This window comes from Rattus norvegicus, chromosome 2 (genome assembly GCF_036323735.1).
Source record: "Rattus norvegicus strain BN/NHsdMcwi chromosome 2, GRCr8, whole genome shotgun sequence".
NCBI classification, from domain to species: Eukaryota; Metazoa; Chordata; class Mammalia; order Rodentia; family Muridae; genus Rattus; species Rattus norvegicus.
Window position 1 is genome coordinate 152365145 of NC_086020.1, and position 25218 is coordinate 152390362.

The following is a 25218-nucleotide window of genomic DNA, read 5'->3' on the forward strand; positions in this document are numbered from 1 at the left end:
AGAAAATGGCACGTGCCTCTCTGGTAATTCTATGTAGGAGAATAAGAAACCCAAGTCTAGTCAGTAAGTTATCAAACAAGTGATTCTCAACCCTGAGACACAAAATTACAGCATCAGTCTCTCTTCCAAAGAGTAAAGCTTTCAAGGATCTTGCTTACTTGGCTGCCTGACAGCGGGGACAGATGAGCTGAGAACCCAAGAGTTTGGCCATGGAGCATGCGCAGATGTGGGCTCAGCAAGGGCATCTCTACTTGTAAAAAAGGAAGATGTCAGGACAGCGGCACGTTGGGAAGACATATGGAGACATCGCTTTGTTACACTTAATTAACAGTGACAAGATATTAAAATTGGATTGTTGATTTAGAAGAGGAAATCCTAAATAATGTATCTTTTAGGCTCTTCTCCCTTGTCTTGAAAAATTGACTCTTGAAGACCATTATTCTGAGGAATTTTGTTATTTCTATGACTTTTATTCTGAGAAGCTTAAAATAGTTGGTTTTTATTGTTTGCAAGCCTGAGTATATAATTTTAATATTTCTGCCTGACATCTGTCTTGTTTCCTAAAATTTTATTTAGTTTCTCATTCCTAGTTTACCAAAAAGCCATGTCCATTGTCCTTCTGCAGTGCTGGGCCGACTGGCTGGCTGGAGGCGAGCACATATTTCACTAACTCTTACTCATCTGTCTACTTTCCATACCTTGTCCATAGAGACTCCTTCACCTCAATTGCACCTTCCTCCCCAACACAGCTGGCTGGAAACCCACTTTCCTGAGTTCTGTCTGGTTAGAGCTGGCAGAGACTGTGTCCTCTCTCATCTCGTGACTGGTCGGGACCTTGTTAGTGTAAACCATGAACAAGGGCATCTGTGTTTTTTCTTCAGTGAAGACCTCTTTCCTGGCATCTGCCCACCTCTGCCCAGCTATGCCAGATACAGCTGACTCAGAAACACCACAACCAGGATTCTCCCTTCACAATAACCAGGTCACACAGCAAAGCCTTCTCTTGCTTCTTCTCTGTTTACAACTGAAAATACTCAGTTGTTTCTAAGGGTAAAATGAAAAGATATAAACCAGTCACTCTTACCTTTCAAAAAGTAGGGAAGCAGCTACTTTGAATATTAGAAAGTTTAAATGCATGATGAGCTAATTTAATTTTTTTTTTACCTACTGACTCAGTGGGAGTTCAATTAAGCAATTAATTATTTTAAGTCCAATTGAAGTGGCCTTTTGTCTGAGACAGCATAGACAGTGTTCAGCAGCAATGCATGGGCTTTAGGACCAGAGCAGTAATTCTCCCTTCCCTAGGCCACACTAACCCAGCACTCAGGACAGAAAGAACCTCCTCTATAAAAACTTTGAGTCCCTGCTATACTCTTTCCCACCTTGCCCCTTGCCCCACCCTGCAATGTCTTTCACAAAGCTGGCCTGGTGAGCTTCTTTTCATGCCAATGTGGCCGTGCCAGTGCCCTGCTTGAAACATCTCCTCCTGATCCAGCTGTTCCTCTCAGAGCCAAGTAAAATCTCCAGCAATAACATACTGCCAAAGTTCTCCTTCTCTGACTCGCTCACTTCTTCCCACCTCAGTGCTGGTCTCTTCTCCTGTGTCTGTAAGCTGAGTCTTCTAGCAGCCATGCTCCATTCCTGGATGTGTCTCTCTTGCTGCTCCCTTTGCTTGGGAGCCCTACTTTGCCTTCTTTACCTGGTGCATGCCTGCCACTTCATTTTGACTTCTAGGTCTGTTGCAATTAGGTAATAATTACTTGACCATGCTAAGGTAAAATGTAGCTCAGGATCGTCTTGTCTCGGACACGTAGAGTACAGTGACCTCACTGGTCATCCTCAAGTTGGCTGCTGAGTTCCAGCCTCATCAAGCATATTCTAGCTTACATATTTTTTCATGTTACTCAGTAAAAATACATATTAAAAGTCTGCCACAGCCAGATGTAGTAACACATGTATGCCTTTAGTGTTGGCGTTTGAGAGGCAGAGGCAGAGAGAGGCAGAGGCAGAGAGGCAGAGGCACGAGTGATCTCTGAGCCTGAGGCCAGCCTGGTCTAGAGAGAGTTTCAGGATAGCCAGAGCTACTACATAGTGAGATTCTGTCTCAAAGCCAAACCAACCAACCAATAAGCAAAGAGAGTCTGAACACCCCAGCCCTTTTGCCTAATTTCTGCAAACTATACAGCCTAGTTCCTGACTCTCCTCACACAGGATGGAATGTTCCACTAATGTGTCTGCTGTGTCACATCCACATGTCCTCTCATAGTAATGGCACACTCCACTCCTCAAATAGCAATTTCCTAACCTTTCCAAGGTTCTGTTTCCATATCTTACACTATAATTGAAGACATTATAACACCTACACTATTTGTTGGACAAAACTGTGTTGTAGTATTAATTTAGGGAAAGACATAGTAAAGTCAGCAGAGAAAAGGAGGGCATTAGGATATCCACCCAAGAAATCTGTGTTTTGGCACAGGTCAAAGTCCCAACCGTGGATCCTTTCTTCAGTTCCGAGGCCCCCTGGATGGGAAATAATAGAAAGAGAATTAATCCTTTGTTCTGAAAGCTAATAATCTTGAAGGATGGTTGCAGTGGCGGGCCTCATGCTGAGACAGTCACCAGCCCTTTCCCTCTCCCCTCACTGATCTTCTCTGCTGGACTGTGGCCAGGAGGAATTGGAATGTGCAAGCTGAGAACTTGCTGGCTGGCTCGACCTCGCTGGCGGAAAGCACAGCCTGGAGTCTGCTGGCACCACGCTCCAGCTGCACCTGCTGCTGAGGAAGCCTTTCTCTCGCTCTACCTTCCCCGTCCCTTGCCACTTGCCTGAAGCCATTTTCTAAAGGACTTGCCTCGGGTGTGTTTTCTGTAGAGTATTACTTTCCTTTGAGGCTCAAATTCAAGTGCAGTGAGTTGATTAGATCTTATTTTTCTCTAGTGAGTACCCCTGCCATCCCTCCTCTCGTGACTTCACATTGTACACCTGTTACTCCTGCGTGTGTGTGTGTGTGTGTGTGTGTGTGTGCATGTGTGTGTGTGAAAACTGACTCAAAGTTTTCTTAAGCTGGGGTATTTTATACAATTAATTAAAAACAACTTAAATTTGATTACTTCTACACATTTTGCCAGCTTATTGCATGTATAGATAAACAGTGTATATACATATAGATAAATATAGATGTATATAGTACTGTACATATAAATACTGTAAATAGATTAATAATACAGTAGTCTCCTTTTTAAAAGTAAGGTCAAATTAATAGAGCTTAGAATTCTTGGGAAAATAAGATGAAAATATCTTACCAGTTTTTTCTCCTAGACGTGAATGTGTATGCCTACATTATGACTAAAGTACACGCCTCACACAGGCACAGGGCAAGAGGCAGCAGGCCTCTGCCACTTCAGGTCCAAATTGCTCTCAACGAGTTATGTAACTGACTGTGGCTTCTGGGTCTTTCTGTGGTGGATCTGTCAGGAGCAGTAAATGCGATGACTCTAACACCGCACCTTATCAATCAATCTTCCTCGCTAAAGGCTTGATACTTTCCCCACCCCTGACTTCCAACCAGTATTCAGGTGGAGTTGATGAGAGCCAGATGACAAAGCCACAAATGCCAGTGGTTTCCAGTTCCTCTAAAAATTAAAAACAAGCAGAAGCAAATAATAGACCAATGGATATTTCAATGAGTGGGGACCATGTGTGTATGCAGTGTAAATAGATGAGGACCTCTGACCCAGTTCCACCATCCGTTCCCTGGAACCCTGGACGCTCATTCCCCCACCTACAAAGGCAAGGGCTGAACTAACCGTTCTGTTCGCACCCTTTCCCGCTTCACACTCTATTTTTCATTTCTCTGTCTCATAGGGTATTAAAAAGACTGGGAATACAGCCTCTGACCTGCAGCTCAGTTCTGATTTAAATTGTCAGTAACGCTCCACTTACATAAACTGTTTAAAGCCAGGGGTGCTTTTTCCTCGTCTCTTTGCAGAACACTTTTCTCCAGGAAACAGTGCGCAGAGAGTGTGAAGAACGCTTTGAACTGACAGAGGCTTTGAGTCAAGCCAAAGAACAGCTCCTGGAGCTTAAGAGGAGCGGAGGAAGCTTACGGTGTTCCCTCAATAAGGGTGCCCTAACCCACCCTGTCTCGGCAGTCAGTAATCACCGCGAGCTAAGCAATGTGAGACACAACTGTGGACGAGGCACCAGCTCGGCCAGCCTGCGCGGACTGCCAAAACCCACCGCAACCCCAACCCCAGATAAACTCAAGAAGGTCGACAGCTCCGGACTGCCTGCCCTTTCCCAGGCATATCCTCCCAGGGGCCGAGCAATTTCAGTAACCGAGGCCAGGCAGAGGTTGACAGCCATCATTCGCAGGAGGCTGAGTCAGCAGCGATGACCTGCTTGGGAGGGTTCCACCCTCGGTGTATACCCCCTTGCACAGCAAGGCAGTGACTCACTGTAACCGGGTGCCAGGAAACAAACATGTACGAAGCTAGAACTGTGAAGACACAGTTTTCAAAGGGCCTCAGAGACTGCAACAGATAATGAAGCTGGTACTCCAGAGATCTGACTTCTACGTTCATGTATATATTTTATACTCTTCAAATCTGGCCCTTAGAGACCACAGGGAAAAACTTCTCATCCTGGCGAGTTTTTCTCTTCCTCCCTCACTTCCTGTCTTCCATCCCCCACCCTTCCTCTCCTTTTTCTACCATAGCAAGTAGCATATCGACACAAAATAGATTATATTGGCTTTATAGCATTTTTTCATTTGTTTATTGAACTAAATAGATGTAAGCATTCCAACTAGAAAAAGAAAGTCCTTAATTGATTTCCAAAGTCCTTATAATATTTACAGAGCTAATAATCATCTTCAAATGCTCAGCGTACCTGGTTATCTGACTGCTTTGTAGACTGGGTCAAAAGTAAGGATAGCCTTTTAGAAGACTATCTGCTGTGGGTCTCGGACCTCGTACAAAAGACAGTGATTCCCATTCAAGGAAAAGTAGTTTGAATCTCTAATTATGAATATCACTTTAGAAAACGACATGACCATGAAAATACATCTTAGTGCATATTTCTGCATTGAATACTTTTTGGTACACAGCTGAGTTCTATTGAACTTGTATTTTCCAGCCATGGGGAAGAGAACTAACACAAGGTCACTTAGTAAAAAAAAATACAAGGCTAATTTGGATTCAAAATTGATTACCCTTGAAAGTGTCTAACTGATTAACAGTTTCTATTCTCAGTGTGAGAATGTAAAACAAGATACGCTATTTAAAGTTACCAAGCTCTGGCTCATGTAGCTGATCTTACCTCCAGCAACCATTCATCTGTCTTTTCTCCATCTGATAGGACTGTATTTGTCTTTATAATGGGGGAGGGGGACCAAATCTGATATATCATGGACATTAAACTTTCCTCGTCTCATATAGGAATACTAGTAACTTGTGATTATAGCACATTTAATTATCTATTTGGCTGCAGTGTTGATGAGAGAAAACAGTGGTTCTAGCATCCTAACCATGGCATAAAAGAGTGACATCACTAAACAAAACCACAGTTATCTCCGTCTTTTTAAGACTTATAAACCGCTTTAACCTTAAAATGATTCCACATTAGCTCCCTGGCTACTTTAGGTAAGATATCTCTGTGTTAAGGATTAGGATGCTGTCCGTTGTTTACAGAGGGGCCATTCTTCATAATGGCTTTGCACGAGAGAGCACAAACTACAGAAGAGTGGCTCAAGGATTGCCCTCGCCCTCTCCACAGATAAGAAGCAGACGAAAAGCATGTTACTTGGCTAAAGGAGTATACTTAGAGACAGAGTCGAACCAGGACCACTGTCACTTAATCCCAGTCTCTCCAACCTTAAAAGCTTCCCAGGCTCCACCATGACTGTTGTCAACAGCACCCACACTGTAGTTAATTAACATTGTTTCCTCCTTAAGTGCACCGACTTTTGAAACTTGAGTTGTATAAGAAGGAAATTGATTCAGGGAAGAGTAATGATAAAGTAACAAATGTCCTTTGCTAATTATACTTTTCTAGAGAACTCTAAGTGTGCATCTATTAAAACAAGAAATGTTAACTGGTATTCCCCTTCCTTGATAGCATCTTGTATAACACGGCAGGGACCACTGCACTCGATCTCCTTGTTCTGAACTTTTGTTTGCACATTGAATTACAAGGACCTGTGACATAAGGTGGATGGTAAAGGAGCAAAGGCTATCTTGGGCAATGATCTCTGTCATCAGGTTCAACATGCTTTTTCACTGTTTTGCAATCTCAGCATACAATGAGTTTCTTTTTTTTTTTTTTTTTTTTTTTTTTGGTTCTTTTTTTTTGGAGCTGGGGACCGAACCCAGGGCCTTGCGCTTCCTAGGTAAGCGCTCTACCACTGAGCTAAATCCCCAGCCCCAAGTTTCTTTATTCTTACTGGGAATACAGGTCAGTAAGAAAAGTCACGTGTAAGCTTTTCTAAACTGATAGAAGGACTGCCCTTGCAAAACATGGTTTCTTAGATTGTTGATACACTCTTGCTTTACAATGAAGGACTACCTCTGTAACTCAGACAGGGACCATTGTTTGCCACGTGGCTGTGTTATATGCTACAAAGATATCGGGGAAGTATAAACAGAAAAATGGTAGTCACATTTAGTTTAACCTACACCCTCTGAGCAGTACCGCTTGAGCTGCAGGAATAAGTATTTGAAGAAGGAAATCCTTAAAAGTGGCACAAGAACTGGTTAACAACAAATCTCCTTTATTTTTCCATGGATGAACTCTGAGCGTGAAAGAGTATCAGGAATTAGCAGTGAAGGGCTAGGACGGCTCGGCCATTAAGAGCACTTGCTGCACTTGCAGCGGACCCTGCTTTGTTTCCTGTCCTCACATGGCAGCTCAAACTGCAACTCCATCAGAACCTGATGCCCTCTTCTTACTTCTAGGGGCACTGCACATAGGCAGTACCCATACATTCATCCTGGCAAACCACACGTACAAATAAAGTAAGGAAATAACTTAAAAATAATAAATAATTGTTCCAAAGTACCAGAGCATCTTGAATCACAGGTTAATCCTAAAGCTATCCACTTGCTTCTTTAACAGATATGGATACTATCATAAAAGATTATGGTGAGAGCTAGAAAAGGAAAAAGGAAAAAAAGACGTCGATCCTCAAGAACTGTATAGTAGGGGCCAATAATAAAGTATATGCGGACACGAAATAGAAGGGAGATGTCGAGCAAAGAGTTGGAACAAAGTAGTAAAGGAATCTCAGAGGAACCAGGGATGCTTTAAAACACAATTGGCCAATTCAAGTTCTCAAAAAGAGGAGTGGAATTGTACAGAAAGGGGGTATTCTAGGTAGAGAAGTGTGTAAACTGAGGCCCAGACATGGGGATCACATGAGCATTTGATGGGGGGAGCTAGCAGCAGCCTGAGTCCCAGGTAGACTGATGTCATTGCTAGGGGGTGTTGAGTAAGGGCCAGTGCGTGCTTTTAGCTGGAGGTGGATGTGCTCGGCTGGAAATTGGGAGCACTGCCCTGGCACTGCTGTGCTGTGCTATCATGGAACGGGAAGGCTGGGGATGCAACAGCAGCTGGCAGACAATGAGGAGTCCAGACGAGTTAATGAAGTTCTAATGAAGACATTTGTGTTGGGAATAAATAATAGGCATCAGATTAAAAACCTATTCAGAGTAGGGAAAAGATTTTTTTCTCCTGCTGACTGCAGCTTGAAAGTATTGCCAGCCCTTGACACGTTGGCAGGAGCCCCTTTGATGAGTCTGGCTCTAATCAGAGGATCATCTCTATTTAAGAATATTATAACCCCTCTGCATAATGTGGAGGAGGAGGTGCATGTCGCTTGGGAAATGCAGGACCCCACAGACAGCTACCCGTAAGAACTCTCCTTACAGGTCCGAAGGGTGTTCTACGAATTATGGGAAGAGTGAGAAATGGACATTAAACAGAAGCAATCATCGTCTTGACTCAAAGAATGCAAGGGCAACTAAACAGGAAGACTCTGGAGTGACGCGTGCAATAAAACCTCCCGATTCTCACACTTGGGAAGGGAAATATAAAAGACAATGCTCAAAATAAGGGTTATCTTAATATCTTTACATTTTATAGGACTGAAGAGACCTGGTACATCACCTGGTCCAGATTTATATCTTATGTGGGTAGATAATAGTTGACTTAGTTAATTACTTTTCTATTTGCATAACTGTGTAACATCAGACTGAATGAAAGAACCTGGGCTTCAACTTCTGGCTTACATGTCTCATTTCCAGACAGAGAATATGCCCCATGTGCCAGGTTTTTATACTCAGAGTCAGCCTTCCAGCAAGATCAGGACCTACTACCTTTCGAAATGCAGAATTTCAGGCCTCGCACCCAAACCTATGACTGAACTATTCTCTCCTCTCCTCTCCACCCTTTCTCTCCTCCTCCTCTCCCTCTCCTCCCCTCCCCTGCCCTCATCTCCTCTGCTGTCCTCTCCCCTTCTCTCCCCAGCTCCTTGCATGCACTACACAATCACTCTTAGCACTGAGCTAGATCCCCAGCCTTAGGTCTTAGTCTCTGGTGATTGTGTTTACATTGGGTTCGTTGCCCATGGTCCAGTATTCCACATCTACTCACCCCAAGGTAAACAAAATAGCCTTGCCTTATTTAGTCCCTGTGCCTAAGGACAACAGTGGGCTAATGAGACATTCCCCCCACCGTGTGCCACATGGACCCACTAACACCTTCTCCCAGTGCATTAAGATTCTTCTGTGTGGCCATTGATTCAGAGTCCATAACTCTCTAGGGAAAATAGTGGTTAAAGAAAATCAATATTCATCCCTAAAAATCCTAGAACACATCTCAACACCCAAAGCTGTGAGCCACAGAACAGTTGGAGAGTTTATTGTTTTAATCTGATAGAGGAATTCTGGTTTAATAATTGGCAGCACACTGAATAATCATAAACTTTAATCTCATAATAACATGTATTTGAACATCTGTTTACGTTTGTAATGGTGATATCAACTCATTGTCTTCTGAGACTTGTGAAATACAGACTTCTTGGGAAATTTTCTAGGGAGATAAAGTAAATGCATTGAAACTATTTCTCCTGGAAGTAGTTTTGAACCAGTAGATTATTATGATTTAAAGACAGAATTAACACTGGCTAAATGGAATTCAGTTCAGATTCTCAGTTTCACAAATCTGGACAGCACAATGAGGTGTTAAACACACTTGCCTGTGAACACGGCATTAAAGGACAGTCTTTAAGTGTGCTGTCCTTTCTTGTCGGCATTGTGCTGTGCGAGTGAGCCTGAGGAGAGAGCCTGAGGACAACCAGACAGCTCGTGTTGTCCTGAGCTGCTCACAGCTCTGCTGCTGAGCCTGTTCTCCCATCCATTCTTTGAATGTTTTTAATTAAGAAAAGAATGAAAGAAGCCAGTTGTGATAGCACACAACTGTCATTGCAGCACCAGGGATGTAGAGGCAGGAGGATCACTAAGTTCAAAGCCAACCTAGGCTACATGGCACATTTGAGGCCAGCCGCATATAGAGACTGTCTCAGTCAACCCATCAATCAGTGTGAAGATGATAATGAGATGGATTGAGTCCATTTGCCATTTAAAATTTTAATACATCATATTAGTATATTTAGTGCTGATACTTGCATAGTTAGAGTTAAAAATACTTCTCTTAGTTAAGTGAGTCAAACTCAACAATTAGACGTGTCTAACCGAGGACAGTGAAGCATTTTATAGGCTTTTGTAAGGCATCTGTGTGAGGAGGATTAGCTCTGGCAGTAGATTTATTTGCTGAGGATGTGAGCAGCTGGTCCTGCCTCGCTGCCAGCGCTGTCTCCATCTCCCAGGCGAGCTCTATGCGGCCCACCACATTAATCTAGAGAGATCTATCTGTCCTCTGTCTTCTTGAAGCAAATGAGTTCTCCAGTCATAATTTTCTATCCACAGCCTTAAATTTCTAGGGAATTAAGGTCACTGCCAAAATTCAAGTGACTCCTTTTTACTTATTGAAAGCAGGATTTCTGAAAGCTCCTGAGTAGTCAACTTTTCCACCCACTGTTTCCAGACTTTAACATATTTGTGTATTTGAGGCTTAAGCTTGGGTTGCAAGGATCTCAAATCTGAAATCCTCTCCATTTCCCATGTAGTGTACAATACTTAATATAGAAACTGAGATACGTACTTTTAGTGAGCTAGAGAAAAAGACCCACCTCTGTACCTGAACAGTCCTCTTGCACATATTTAGGTTGGAATCTTAAACAATCAGAAGTCCGAGTAGCTGTTTTGGGCATTTTGAAGATAGCCAGAATGTTGTAAATATTGGCACTTGTACAAAAATTTTTATGACTGCAAAATCTTTATTGAACTACCATATTAAGTTACTATAAATACATAATCTTTTGTAATTTTTCTATTTTGCACTAATATAATAGTTATTAATGCTATCACCCTTATAATGACATAAATATATTTTAATGAATAATTAGAAATAAAAATAAATTTTATTAGTAGTCCATTTTTATTTAATGTATGTAGTTATATGAGTGTATGCCTGTGTGCATGTACCATGGTGTTTGAGTAGAGGTCAGAGGTCAACTTTGGGAATTCAGTCCTCTGCTTCCACTGTGGAATCTGGTCCTCAGGCTCGCCTAGCAATCGCTTTCATCCACTGAGTCACCTTACTGGCCTTGACAGCGCTTCTGTGATGAGTTGGATCATATCCTTTTCTTTAGATTTAGTGGAAAATTAAAATCTAAGGATAGTAACCTATGCCTATAATCCTAGCCGTTGAGAAGTTGGAGCAAGAAGATGCTGAGTTCCAGGCCAGCATAATGAGTTATTGGCCAGTCTGGACTGTGAACTATGAGGTGCTGTCTTCCGAAGATTAAAATGACATAAGAAGAACAGGAGGGAGAGTAAGAAAGGCCTTTGTAGGAAAGAAGGCAATTGACTGGTCTTTATGTTGGATATTAGTTATTTTGAGAAAAGTTCAACTATGTAGCCTAGTCTGGCCTTGAACTCATTATCTTCCTGCCTCAGCTTCCCGACTGCTGGGATCACGGGTATGCTCCATCATTCTGAGAATGTTTTATGTCTTATTACTTGGTGTCTTATTAAGTTAAATGTTTCAAAAACTTTTCTCTGGCATATCTGTAATATACTCAATAAAAGTATATCAATAAATGTTGATAATCTATATATTTGAATAGTACTTAAAAGAATTGATGATACTAATGTTTACTACATCTGTAATGACTCTGTATAGCTTGTTTGTGCCCTGGACACACACCCAAGTAAAAATGAAGAGTCCGTATGTGCAAGTGTACTGTGGGAGGAGATGGCTGCAGCCTTTCTCACTCATATCACGTTTGCCTTGCTGAAACGAAGCTGCCTCAGACACACACTTTGGCATGGGATATAAGGAAGATAATCGTAGTGTCCTGAATTGTTTTTATCCCACCCCTATCCTTTACCTTGAACCTGAACTCAGGAGATTCCACCATGTAAAATGTTGCATGTCTAAACTGCACCCACCTCAACAGGTATGTTTGTGTAAGGGAAATACTCAATCCCATATGTATGCATTCTGCAAGCTAAAGACTGCTGACCAAGTCAGGATAGCCAGGATCCTGTTTGCACCCAACATTAGACCTGAGCAATGCCCCCAGACCCACAATCCAGTTCAGAGACTGTTCTGCCCTCCCTGCCACTACTCAAGAGTGTCGGATGACATTGCACTGTATAGATTTATGCTTGAGATCCAGCAACTCAAAGTTTTCCCTGCCTCATCCGAATCAGTTCCTAGACAACCACAGAGGAAACAATCACAAGAACTACTGATATTGTCCCTGGGTTTCTCTGTAGCCACTCCTCTGTGGAAACCCTGGGAATATATTTAGCCACAGAGACCCCACAGCCAGCCGCACCTATCCACTTAGCGTCTTTAGGTATACAAGCGAGGCGAAGTATTTCCAGCCACTCGCAGTAGGAAGAGAAGTACAGTCATGAAAATTGAATTTGAGGTCAAACAGTCTTACATTCTTTGTGGCTTACATAGTGTGAATTCTAAGCTAATTATAGTTACTGTCATCAAATTCTTATTTTTACAAATCATCTTGGAGCAAAGACATTGTTTATTCCCTCCATGCCCTGAATATAGTACATAGAACAGAAATGTTACAGGGTTTGGTGTTATACTTAAGGATTTAGGTGTCGTTTGAAGGCCTTTAAAAGTGTTTTTCTAACCATCCAATATTTTTTTTTTCTGCTATCAGGGATTGAATGTAGAATGTGCTGGTCAAGTGCTTTGCTACTGAGCCAATCCTGTAGCAATTAACGATTTCTACTTTAATGCTTTAAATTGCCTGGCACGTTTAAGTGGTGCTTGTGTACCGTCTGTGTCCCTTATCTCTGATGCTCTACATCCTGACTTTAAACTTCACAGGCAGATTCTTAATTGCCAAAGGTCCTTGGATACCTTGGGCTCCTACAGCCATCTCCACCTTCCTGGGAGCTGACACACCATGCTCTTGCTAGGGCACAGGACAAGGCATCTCATTAGGTCTGAGGTCATGTGCCCCAGTTCACATACTAACTTCACTTCAACCCAAAGTCTTTACGAATTATTAATTTTTATTCTTCTGGCCTTAGTAATGTGAAAGCAGCTAATCCTGACAACTGTATGTTCACGTACTATTGAAGTCCAGCCATTAATGGGGTACCAGAAATTCCTTTTCCAAGTTCCGTGCCATGGTTTTAACACAGAGCTCTCATTAGAGTTCTGAATTTTCTGGAGACATGGCAAGGGTTTTGTCTCAGCCATCTTCCTTGGCCTTTGGATTTAGTTCTAGCACCCTCCAGGGGATAATTTAGCCTCCACTCTCCCAATTTATCTAAATATATCAAAAAGTGGGGCCTATTACACTCCCCTAGCCGACTCAGTCTAGCATCACAGTGTCCCTTCAGGTCACAGAGGAATTTCCCTTTATTATCAGAAATTGTGAATGAAAAGGCCAGGGGCCCTCTCAGCCTGGTTGAAGGGCTGTGTCCTTGCATTGTCCTTTAAGTTTGAAGGCAGAATTGTAGATGCCATGATGACCTCTGGCTACCGTGTCTAGGGGCAGCAGTTAGCTTTCATACCATTAAAAACCTGGTAGTTAAAAGGGAAAGGGTCAGACGCAACAGGTAGGCAGCAAGATAGCAACAAGAATTTGGACCCTTCTAGGTGCCAAGGATACTTTGTTCAGAATATGTAGAGATGTCAACTCTTTAAGATGGCTGGAGGGAACTTGTGTGACTGGCAGTAAACAAAGAGAGCTGAAGGTGTCACAATCTGGACAATGGAGCTACTCTCCAGGACAGCACAGGTATAGCACCAGAAGGAACAGCACAAAAAAGTCCCAAAAGTGAAGCTCTCTGTGGCAGGATGGTACCACACCATCATAGGATTAACAGAAACAATGACAGCTAATATTTCCAGTGATAAGGGGTACAGCTCATTGCCAGAGGTCTGAAGTGCACCAGAGCCCAGGAACTAGTTATATTAGCTTCTTTTACAGACAGAGGGACAGAGAGGCTAATCAACCCTGTAGCATGGCTAGTCAGTGGCAACTCTTGGCCTAGAGACTAGGCTACAGAAGAGGAATGGCAGTATGGTCTCTGCATGTCACATCCCAGAACAATCTGGATGCTTCGTGCTCTGTCTACTGACAAAAAACCTTCAGCCTCATCCAAAGACAAGCATTCAATGAAGGGCAATAAAACCAGCTTCAAATGAATGGAGAATACATTTATGGAACAAAAGAACGCATGCAGACAGACCTGGAAATCATCTTAGAATCCTTTAGGGGGTCCTATAGAAAGTTATTTATATCCTATAATAATGAAATGTAGCCCTTATATTCCATTTAAAAATAATTTCCAATATTAAATCTTTAGGTACTGTACTTTCATATGTATTTCTAAACAATGCTCCCACATGGGAGCAACGCTTCTTCCCAAAGTCATAAGGTTTTCAGCAAAAATCTCAGTGCCAAGTGTGTAATACTTTCCCCCTTGAGTTGTCAAAGAGGTCCCAGAGGGCCTCCAAAGTAACATCAACAAGTACCATTGCTCCTGGTTGTCTACTGAAAATTGATGGTGAGACTGCTGAAGACATCACCCAGTCACGGGATATGGACAAACCACAGTGGACCTGAGCTGGAAGGCGTCTCTCCCCTAGATAGGTACCATATTTATGTTGAGTCCTATAGAGGCTGCTGCAGGAGATGCCCATGAACTGACTCATCTCGCTGTGAGCTACAGTGATGAGCGCCTGGAAAGGCACACCTGTTGGTTTAAGAGGCACAGATGGTGTGTGGAGCAACCAGTCACTTCCTAATTGGATCTAAGCCCCTCCACAAAAGGAACCGCATGTTGCGAGCTCTAAGTCTGGTTTATCACCAGCTTGAAACTCTGATCTATGGTTGGTGTGGTCACAGGCTACAGGGAGGAATCTACTAACTTGCTTTGCTAGCTGGAAATACATGCTAACTATTCACCTTTATGCTCATCATAAAAATTAGTGAACCTCTCAGCTTTCATCAAAGAAGCTTTTTGCAGCGGATTGTCTATTAAACAGTTGGGGAAAGTACAGAAAATGAAGTGCTTGCCCCTAAGTGGGACATCTATGTTGTCACTAAAACCCCACTCCAAGGCTCAGGGAACATTGTAGAAGAGAGTCAGAGGTTGAGAAGGATGCAAAACTGTCATCTGGACACGCTGTGGCCATGACTAACTCACTCTCAAACTCAGCAGACCTGCACAAGATCAGTTTCCTCATCTCAAGGGAAGAGGAAAGGCTCACGAGGGCCTACCTCTTCCTGAGACACAATTCACAGTCAATGGAAACTGGAAGGGATGTCACTCACTTCCATGTTAAGTCAGTGATAGTTACCCACACTCAAGTGCAAAACTAAACAGAAGCTCTGATCCATGCTCATTCAGGCAGCTCTCTAAACTCAAGGGTCACACAGGAAAAAGCAAAGTCAAAGGGAACTTGTCAGGAAGACGCTTTCGGCAAGAGAAAGAAATCCAGGTAATGCAGATTAACTGGTTGGGAGGAACAGAGTTTATTATTTACATAATAAAAATAAAAGTGTGAAACTGTCAAAAAATTATTTAAAAAATAAAAGTTGGAGAGAGGGCTCAATGGTTAAGATCATCCTGCTCCCCCAGAAGGCCTGAATTCAGTTCCCAGCACCCACACCAGGTAGCTCACAATCACCTGTAATATCAATTCACCCTTTCCTGGCCTCTGTGGGTACCTAGGAGTGTGTGTGCACGTGCACGCACGCACGTGCACGCACACACATACACACACACATCCATATATATCTTTAAAAATAAAAGAGAACAGAGCTGGAGAGATGGTTTAGCAGTTAAGAGCACTGACTGCTCTGCCAGGGGTCCTGAGTTCAACTCCCAGCAACCACATGGTGGCTCACAGCCATCTCTAATGACATTAGATGCTCTCTTCCAGTGTATCTCTGAAGACAGCTACAATGTACTCATAAATTAAGTCTTTTTAGAAAAATAAAAGCAAGCAGAGTAGAATAAGGCTATGGATATGCTCAATAGGTGTACATATGCCCAGTCAAGCCCCAGATTGGGAAGGATAAAAAAAATTAACAATGAAAACTGACAAGGGGTATAACCACCACCACCCACCAAAAAGGAAAGCCAGGTTCTCTAAAATATGAAGTAAAAGTGGGCAACAAACAAAATTTCTCCCTTTTTTTTCTGGTCACAAACTTTGCTTTAAAACACAGCAGACTTTGACTGGAGCTGTTGTTCAGATGGTACAGGGCTTGCCTCATACGCACAAAACCCTGGCAGTAACACCTAGGAGCAAACTGGTGTGGTATCACACCCAGGACTCAGGATGTAGATGCAGGAATAGGGGGAGTTCAAGGTCTCTCTCTGGGTCCAGCTTTGCAACCTAAGACTTCCTGTGAGTCTCAAATTTGAGGCTTGACTTGCTTGAGGGAAGGAGAGAATGTGGTTTTTGTCTGTTTTGTAGACAAGGCTTCTCTGTGTAACTGTCCTGGCTGTCCTGGAACTCACTCTGTAGAAGAGGCTGGCCTTAAACTCAGAGACCTGCCTGCCTCTGCCTCCCAAGTGCTGAGATTAAAGGTGAGTAACACTATGCCCAGTTTGAGAATGTGTTTTAATGTGAGCTTGTGCTGTTGGACTTTTATGCTAGAAGAACCCACTGAGCTTTTGCAGAAAAGATTTGCGTTTACCTGGTTGATTATACAAACACTTGTGGAGGTTTTTAATTAAAAGTCTCTTAAGTTTTCATATAAAGGCTATGTAAACTCACAAAAAGCCAGGGCAGCCAGACTGTGATTAACAGTAAATCATACTTAGAAGACGGTTGTTACCTCCTAGCACCATAACCAAAGGCGTGTGCTGCCCCTTTTCCTTTTCTCTTCAGGACCACAGCAAGGCCCGGGATTTGAAGCAGCCAGCTGGGCTGAGTGTATCATTGTGGCTGTCCCTGAAGTACTGTGGCACCTGTGTTTCCCGTTTCAGAGCAGCCGGACGTTGGACTGGTACAGAAACGCACTTGAAGCTATGGTGTAGATGCAGCAGAGATCACTGAAAAAGTTGCCGCATCTTTTGCTTGGCTTGGAGAGATCTCAAACATTCGTTTGCCATCTGTAGATGAACAATATTTTGATCTTTATTACTTTACATGGCAATTAGGCAAGCAACTTTATTCCCGCCTGCCTTTGCACATGCTGATGGTTATTGTACCAGGGCGTGAGTTTTCCTTTTAAGCTTGGGCCAGTGATACTGAGCATGTTGGTTCTCTTCTGTTAGCACAGACCAGAGTGAACCCCATGCCCAATAGTGAAATGACTGTATTTTAAAAAACGAACGAACAAAACCACTCAGAACTTCCTGCATCTGTTACTTTGCTGTGCTGGAGATAAACAGAATCCCCTTTATTAACCTTTGAACAATTTAAAAGGAATGAAAGCCCGAGTTTATCAAGTTCATGTTACTATCTTTATGTGCTGGCATTTGGCAATGTCTTCAGCCATTGTTTTTCATTATCACTCTGGCTTTTAGAGTCTTCAACATAGTCATTTTGGCAAACTCGTGAATGCCAGCAGCCGCGTGAAGACAATGAGCGTCACTCTGTAATGTGACATGGGGAAATATTTTTCAATTTTCTAGCAGGTGCTGAGCTATGAGTCTGACTCATAAAGGTAGTAATTATCTTTTCCGAAGTGAAGCAGGGCGGGGGGCGCTGCTAAAACTAATGAAGAAAGCAAAAGTTAGGTCTATTCTCTCTAGCTGAGGATCTCAGTCCCTGGGGTTGCTTTTCTCCTCTGTACATGGATTGTGGCCTTGTGAAAGATAGCGTCGGACAGGATATTTGTCTCAAGCAGGGACTGCTGCTGAGCTGAATCCCTCCACCTTTGGACAATTCAAGAAAGATGTAAGGTAGAAAGGCTTTAAAGTGCTGAGTGGGGATGAAGCTTCTCGCAGACTGAAAAGAAATTCTTACCAGTTGCAATTGACAGCAGAAATACCTTCCCAAAAGGATTTCACATCAAGAATTGTTTAACATCAGTCTGCTTCCTACAGGGAAGGTGACCGTGTACATGTGCTGTGTTAAGTAGAAGCGGAGTTGATGGATTCCTGTACAGCATGTATTGGTGATACAATGAATTAGACCCCATGATGGTTCTCATTCCCCAGGTGGTGAAAGTGAGGGATAGGGTTAGGAAGGCGGGGGAGAAGGCTGGTTTGACTGTGAGATGATGTGAGAAGGCCAGCTGACAGTAAGGGGCAAATGCTGTAGGACAGGTGTGCTTGAAGTAGCAGAGGGCAGATACCAGACCGGTACGTTTGCTCTGTGCCTTCCGTCGGCAACTATAGGTCATAGTATGGGCATAAAAAGTCCCAAATGTGACATACACAAAACCATGATTTTATGTATCTGTTTAAAATTTAGGAATTAAAGAAATTGTCTCTGAAGAGACAGCATTTATTTGAATGACCTTGGTGATCCATCCGGGGACGGGTAGTCAGTGGAGCCAAACTCCAGGCAGAACTCCGCAGCGCTCAGGGAGCCCTTTCCACAGCAAGGGTTACAGTGGCCCCGCCCACATCGTCAGAAAAGTATAAAGGCGTCAGCAAAGTTCTACAATGAACACATTTTTTTTTTCAAAATTTGTTTCTCGCTTTCCACTGCTTTGCTTAGTCTTCTGTAACTAGATTTTGGGGTGTGGTCCCATGAGGCCCAGCCTGAAGGACTTCAGTGATAGAAGTGGGAGAGGCCCTGTGAGTCTCACGACAAGAATGAAGAGACTCCTGCCTAAAGATGTTAGTCACTGAAAGTCATTCCTTTCTACCCACAGTGCGTCACAAGCTGACCCCTCAGCCTCGCCTGTGGAGCAGAGGCTAAAGAACCAAGAACAGTTCACGCACATGTAAAGGTACATTTGGGGTGGACCATGACCGAGGGTCTGCCCCGAGCTCAGCTTCCTCCAGTATCCTCAGTCCTGGGGGTAGGGGTGGAGGTGGGGGGGTCAGAGACCAAGCAGGAAAGTTCTTGCCCCATCTTTTACTCCTCTTGAATGACTTTCCCTGCTCTCCCTGTACCAGGTCATCCACACTCTGCACACACCTTCCCACCTCAGTGCAGCCAGCAGTCAGCTTCTACCATCGGCATTTACGAGGCTCTTAAAGTCTCTTGACCAGTCAGATGTGCTGTTTATCCTTTCAATTTCAAATTTCGTTTAAGGTCATGTCCAAAAGCTGCTGTTTGCTCAGAGGGACAAAGGTCACATTTCCTTTCCTTTCCTTTGTTTTCCTTTCCTTTCCTTCCCTCCCCTTCCCTTCCCTTCCCTACCCTCCCCTTCCCTTCCCTCCCCTCCCCTTCCCTTCCCTCCCCTTCCCTCCCCTTCCCTCCCCTTCCCTTCCCTCCCCTCCCCTCCCCTCCCCTCCCCTTCCCTTCCCTTCCCTCCCCTCCCCTTCCCTCCCCTCCCCTTCCCTTCCCTTCTCTTCCCTTCCCTCCCCTCCCCTTCCCTCCCCTCCCCTTCCCTTCCCTTCTCTTCCCTTCCCTCCCCTCCCCTTCCCTCCCCTCCCCTCTCCTCTCCTCTCCTCCCCTCCCCTCTCCTCCCTTCTCCTCTCCTCTCCTCCCTTCTCCTCTCCTCCCCTCTCCTCTCCTCTCCTCCCCTCCCTTCTCCTCCCTTCTCCTCTCCTCTCCTCTCCTCTCCTTTCCTTTCCTTCCCTTCCCTTCCCTCCCCTTCCCTCCCCTCCCCTCTCCTCTCCTCCCCTCTCCTCTCCTCTCCTCCCCTCCCCTCCCCTCCCCTCCCTTCTCCTCTCCTCTCCTCCCTTCTCCTCTCCTCCCCTCTCCTCTCCTCTCCTCTCCTCCCCTCCCTTCTCCTCCCTTCTCCTCTCCTCTCCTCTCCTCTCCTTTCCTTTCCTTCCCTTCCCTTCCCTTCCCTCCCCTCCCCTCCCCTCCCCTCCCTTCTCCTCTCCTCTCCTCTCCTTCCCTTCCCTTCCCTTCCCCTCCCCTCTCCTCTCCTCCCCTCTCCTCTTTCCTCCTTCCCTTCCCTTCCCCTCCCCTCCCTTCCCCTCCCCTCCCCTCTCCTCTCCTCTCCTCCCCTTCCCTTCCCCTCCCTTCCCTTCCCTCCCCTTCCCTCCCCTCCCCTCCCCTCCCTTCCCCTCCCCTCCCCTCCCCTCTCCTCTCCTCCCCTCCCCTCTCCTCTCCTCTCCTCTCCTCTCCTCTCCTCTCCTTTCCTTTCCTTTCCTTTCTCTTCCTTTTCCTGTGCCTCACACAGCAAGTGCTCCTCTCTCCTCTCTGCTCCTTTTGCTTCCAAAGTCCGTGCTGGCCATAGTTTAACTGGACGCTTATTACACATCGCCTTCACAAGGTCTCAAGCAGTGACTTAACCTTGTAAAAGTGCCAACATTCTCTGAAATTACAGTAGAAGACAGGACCTAGCCCCTCAAGAGGACACACATAAGCACGTACAAGTGCTTCATGAAAATGCCAGGCTTCACGACCCTCTCGAAGGCTGTTCAGAGGGTAACTCCAACCTAACAACCCTTGTTAAACTCATTCTTCCAGCTACTCTGTGAGGTCACTGTATTGTGCCCCATCGGAAAAACAAGGGCTGGTGAGTGGGACTCACGGCTGTCAGTAGCTTGCCTGGAGTGGCTTCTGGCTGGGTTCCAACCAAGTCTCCTTTGACGCTGGTTTGTGGATTTGTGTTTAGCACAAAGCCAACCCGGGAAGTAATTCTTCCAACAGAGTCTGCGCATCAGAGCAGAGATTGGCATTCGTGGAGTTCTTGCCCCTGTGATGATAGCTCCTGTCTGACAAGACCAATCTACAGAGGCCTACTTCACCTCCCGAAGCAAGTTACCTTTTCTGGTGTTAGAGAGACACACGTAGGAACAACAATCTCCTTGTTGTTGCAAATCTTTGATTTTCTTATCAGCAGTCCCCAGCTGTCTCCCCAGGTCCTACTGTGCTGCCAGCTGGGCCATGAGCGTGCAGCCATACTGGACAAGCGAGCATCCTGTCTGAGCAGCCAGGACAGTCGTTCTCATGCCTTGACCTAAAGTGTTCCACACAAATCCCAGGCCCTTTACTCAACTTTCCCCGTGGATCTGAAGGCCTCTGTGTTCTAGTGTGTGAATGATACTTTGGGAAAGAGTCTAAGAAAGACGTTGAGTGAGTGCTTTATGTAACAGCTCCAGTTTCAACTGTCAATACATGATATGCAAGATGAAAATCCCCTTGTAGCTATTAATTCATAATGCCTCAGCCTCTCCTTCAGAAATCTTTTATTGCCTCACCTCAGGGTTGTTGGGGGAAGGGGACAACAACCAGTCCAATAATTCCCCCAGGCTGCGGACTGTGAATCTACCACTGCCTCTTGGCCATCCCTTGGGCTCAGCTCCCTGACATGACAGAGGGTGATAGCCTCAAAGGAAATTGAGGAAGATGGTTTTTTCAAACACCGTTTTCCATGTTTGAACAAATGTGTTTCATCACAACTCTGTCTGCTAGTAAGATGCTCTGTGGCTGACGGATGGTCCCAGCCAAGGAGATCTGGGCAATGATAGCAGGGAGGAACTACCTCCCTGCACACCAGAACCATTTGTCACAGCACCAGGGCTCACGGCATCCTAGAACGCACCTTCCCCATGTTTTCCTGAGTGAGTTGCCCAGGTATTTCCTCCATGCCTCAGCCCCACTAAGCCCAATCCTACTGCCTTCATGTATGACTGCCTGGTGTCTCAAATGTGTTAGTACACTATTTAAATATTTTTTCTATCATAAAATTTGGTAAAAGTCCTGTGATTTGGAGGTAAACATTCCTAGTCCTACTAGTGCAGCTCACCAGCAGTGAGACCCCAAGGAAAAAGCCAGAGGAAAATGCTTTGTGAGCCTAAGTTCCTCTTTGAAGGGTATGGAGAAGTTTCTCAAATGGTGCAGGAAAAGTGTTTCTGATATTATAAATATGACTCATGTGCACAACACCGGTTTATCTAAAATAGGTGTCTTTCTTGTTGGCTGCCTCTTTTTCACTTTCTTTCCTGTGGTTTTCCTGGCATGACCCCAGACAGTTACTAATGTTGTTCTCAAGATTACAGCCTCCCAAACAAGATATTCTTATTCTAAGGGTGTGAGACCTTACCCTGTTCCCTTTACCCCCACTCCCTTTCAACCTTATAGCATTTGACAGGAGGCACTATTGGGGTGAGATATTTGGCCAGAAGGTGTGAGTTTCTACTTCACATTATATTCAAATGTGTTATGTAAGGGGAAATTTCATGGAGCCTTCACTGGGCAAGGTCTCAGTTCTCTTATGCTGTATGTCCTTAGTTCTCCACCGCAGGTAGTTCTGTCCCTGGGGGATATTAGCAATGTGTGCAGCTATTTCGAGAGTCTTGGGAGGAGAAGGTGCTACTGACATATTTTGGGGAGAGGTCAGGGATGCTATTAAGTATCTTACAAAGCACAGAACAGCCAAGAACTGCCTAGTCCAGAAGTCATGATGCCAAGGCTGAGTAACAGTGACTGTACCACTTAAGATCCCCCAGCTTCCTCAAAGCAGCCAAGAAATCTGTGGTATTACTATATGTATCTGCATGGGGGTGGGGCTTGGGGGGGGGGACTTGCCAACTTTTTCTAATTCACTTATATCTCATACAATTGTTGATGGCCTTTAGTAATAGCTCCATCTTCCAGAAGCTCAGGGCCAGCAGGGGAGAGATACAAGTGTGGACAATGGGGGCAGGACGGGGAGTGCTCTCAAGACAACAGGGCTGGGAAAGGGGAGCCCCAGTGAGTGCACAGGGGGACAGTCAGGCACCATCTTTAGAAGGAAGTGATATCATGGGAGATCTTCAGATGGCATGCCAAGGGTGCATGGAAGACTGGGAAAGGACAAGATGTGAGGAAGGAAGTGAGGTACAAATGCTGCACAGTAGGGAGAGCCATGGGCTGTCCTGGGTGCTCGCCCATAGCTGCTTGATGCACGCTGATGGAGGCTGAGCCAGCCTCTTGCTTTTGCTGCATTAGCTTTTAAGAGATAATAGGCTGGGTCTCACAGCCCTGGGGTGGCCAGAAAAAAGACCCCCACCCAACTCCCACCACCGCTTCATCCCCACCCCAGCCCACTCATTTCAACGAACACTAGAAAGTAAAGCTGTTTGGGAAAAAGGGCCTACTGTGTTACACACCCTGACACACTACAGCTGCCACGGCCAGATGTTTTGTTTTGTTTGCTTGTTTGTATTTATTTTTAGATTTTTATTCACTTTACATCCCAATTAGAGCTTCCCTCCCTCCTCTCTTCCCAGTCCCACCCAGTTCCACAAATCTCTTGCCTACGGGTACCACCCCACATGGGACACCTAGTCCCAGCAGGACTAGGCACATCCTCTCCCAGCGAGGCCCAACCAGGCAGCCCAGGTAGGCGAAGGGGATCCAGTCTCAGGGAACAGAGACTGAGGCCGCCCCTGCTCTGCTTGTTACAGGACCCACACAAAGACCAAGCTGCACATTTGCTACAAATGTGTAGGGAGGGGCCTAGGTCCAGCCCCTACATACTACCTGGTTGGTGACCCGGGATGTGTGAGCCCCCATGGTACCAGGTCACTTGACTCTGTGAGTCTTCTTGGGGTGGCCTTGACCCCTCCAACTTATTCACTTCTATCCCCCACTTTCTACAAGACTCCCCTGGCTCCACTTGATGTTTGGCTGTGGGTCTCTGCATCTGCCTCTATCAGCCGATGTATGGCCCCTCTCAGGAGACGGTTATGCTAGGTTGCTGTCTGTAAGCATAGCAGAGCATCATTAATAGTGTCAGAGATTGGCTCTCTCACATGGAATGAGTCTCACATTGGGGCAGTCATTGGTTAGCTGTTCCCTCAGTCTTGTAGGCAAGTCGAGTTTGGGGTTAAAGGTTTTGTAGGTGGATTGATGTCCCCTTCCTTCCTCTGGAAGTCCTGTCTTGTTACAGTAGGTAGCCACTTCAGTCTCAGTATCCCCCTCTGGTAGGAATTCAGCTAAGGTAATCTCCATAGACTCCCTGTATCCTCCCCATCCCAGGTCTGCAGCTAGTCACTAGAGATGCACCCCACTGATTCCCATCCTCCCTCCCAATCCCCTTTCCTAGCCAGTCCCCCCCCTCCACCTTCAATGACTAGTTTCCCTTTCTGAGTGAGAGTCAAGCATCCTTCCTTAGGACCTCCTTATTCCCCAGTGTGTTTGGGTTTGTGGATGGTAGCATGACTGTCCTTCATTTTAGGGCTAGTGTCCACTTACAAGTGAGTACCTACTATTTGTGTCTTTCTGGCTCTGGGTTACCTCACACAGGATGATATTCTCAAGTTTCATCCATTTGCCTGCAAAATTCCTGATGACTTTGTTTTTAAGAGCTGTATAGTATTCCACTGTGTAGATACATCACGTATTCTTTATCAGTTCTTCAGTTGAGGGACATCTAGGTTATTATTACAAATAAAGCTGCTATAAACACAGTAGAGCAAGTGTCCCTGTGGTGTAGTGGGTGTCTTTTGGGTACATGCCCAGGTATGTGCTGGGTCTTGAGGTAGAACTACTCCCAGTTTTCTGAGAAACTGCCAAATTGATTTCCAAAGGGATTGTTCAAGTTTGCGCTCCCTCCAGCAATGGAGAAGTGTTCTCCTTGCTCCAGATCCTTGCCAGCCTGTGCTATCACTTCTGATGTGGAATCTCAGGGTCATTTTGATTTCCCTGATGACTAAAGACATTGACCATTTAAGTACGTCTCAGCCATTCGAGACTCCTCCGTTGACAATTCTCTGTTTAGCTCTGTACCTCATTTTTTTAAATTGGATCGTTTGGATCGTTGGTGCCTAACTTGTTTAGTTCTTTATTTATATTTTGGATATTAGCCCTCTGTTAGATGTAGGTTTAATAAAGATCCTCTCCCAATCTGTAGGTTGCTGTTTTGTCCTATTAACCTTGCCCTTTGCCTTAAAGAAGCTTCTCAGTTGCATGAGAAGTTCCATTTATAAATTGTTGAGCTTAGAGCCTAAGCCATTGGTGTTCTGTTCAGGAAGTGGTCTCCTGTACCAATGCGTTTAAGTCCATTCCTCACCTTCTCTTCCATTACATTCATTGTATCTGGTTTTATATTGAGGTCTTTGATCCAGGGGGACTTGAGTTTTGTTCACTGTCATAAATATGGGTCTATTTGCACTCTTGTACGTGTAGACTTCCAGTTAGACCAGCACCATTGGTTGAAGATGCTTTCATTTTTTCCATTATGGTTTTTCCTTGTCAAAAATAAAGTGTCCTGGGTTTGGGGATTTAGCTCAGTGGTAGAGCGTTTGCCTAGCAAGCGCAAGGCCCTGGGTTCGGTCCCCAGCTCCAAAAGAAAAAAGAAAAAAAAATAAAGTGTCCACAGGTGTGTGGGTTTATTCCAGGGTCTTTGATTTGATTCCAGCAATCAACCTGTCTGTTCCTATGCCGACACCGTGCAGTTTTTATTACCATTGCTCCATAGAACAGCTGACATCAGGGACGGTGATTCCTCCAGAAGTTCTTTTATTATTCAGGATTGATTTAGCCAGCCTGGGTCTTTTTTACTTTTTCATATGAAGTTAAGAGTTGGT

At 44.8% G+C, this 25218-nt stretch overlaps 1 protein-coding gene and 1 non-coding gene across 8 annotated transcripts in view; both read left to right on the plus strand.

The window, feature by feature from the left end:
- Positions 1 to 11245, plus strand: part of Lekr1 (leucine, glutamate and lysine rich 1) — a 181387-nt gene extending 170142 nt beyond the window's left edge. For 6 of the 7 annotated variants that reach the window (XM_017590967.3, XM_006232472.5, XM_006232473.3 and 3 more), the window contains one exon: positions 3990 to 11245. In XM_017590967.3, the coding sequence (XP_017446456.1) occupies positions 3990 to 4397 (408 nt within the window). In that variant the 3' untranslated portion in view covers positions 4398 to 11245. The remainder of the gene's footprint in view (positions 1 to 3989) is intronic. The other variant, NM_001115029.2, reaches the window with a different exon arrangement.
- A 13659-nt stretch (positions 11246 to 24904) lies between these two features.
- On the plus strand, positions 24905 to 24979 carry Trnaa-agc101 (transfer RNA alanine (anticodon AGC) 101). The gene has a single exon. It is a non-coding gene; the product is annotated as a tRNA-Ala (tRNA).
- Positions 24980 to 25218: the final 239 nt, after the last annotated feature.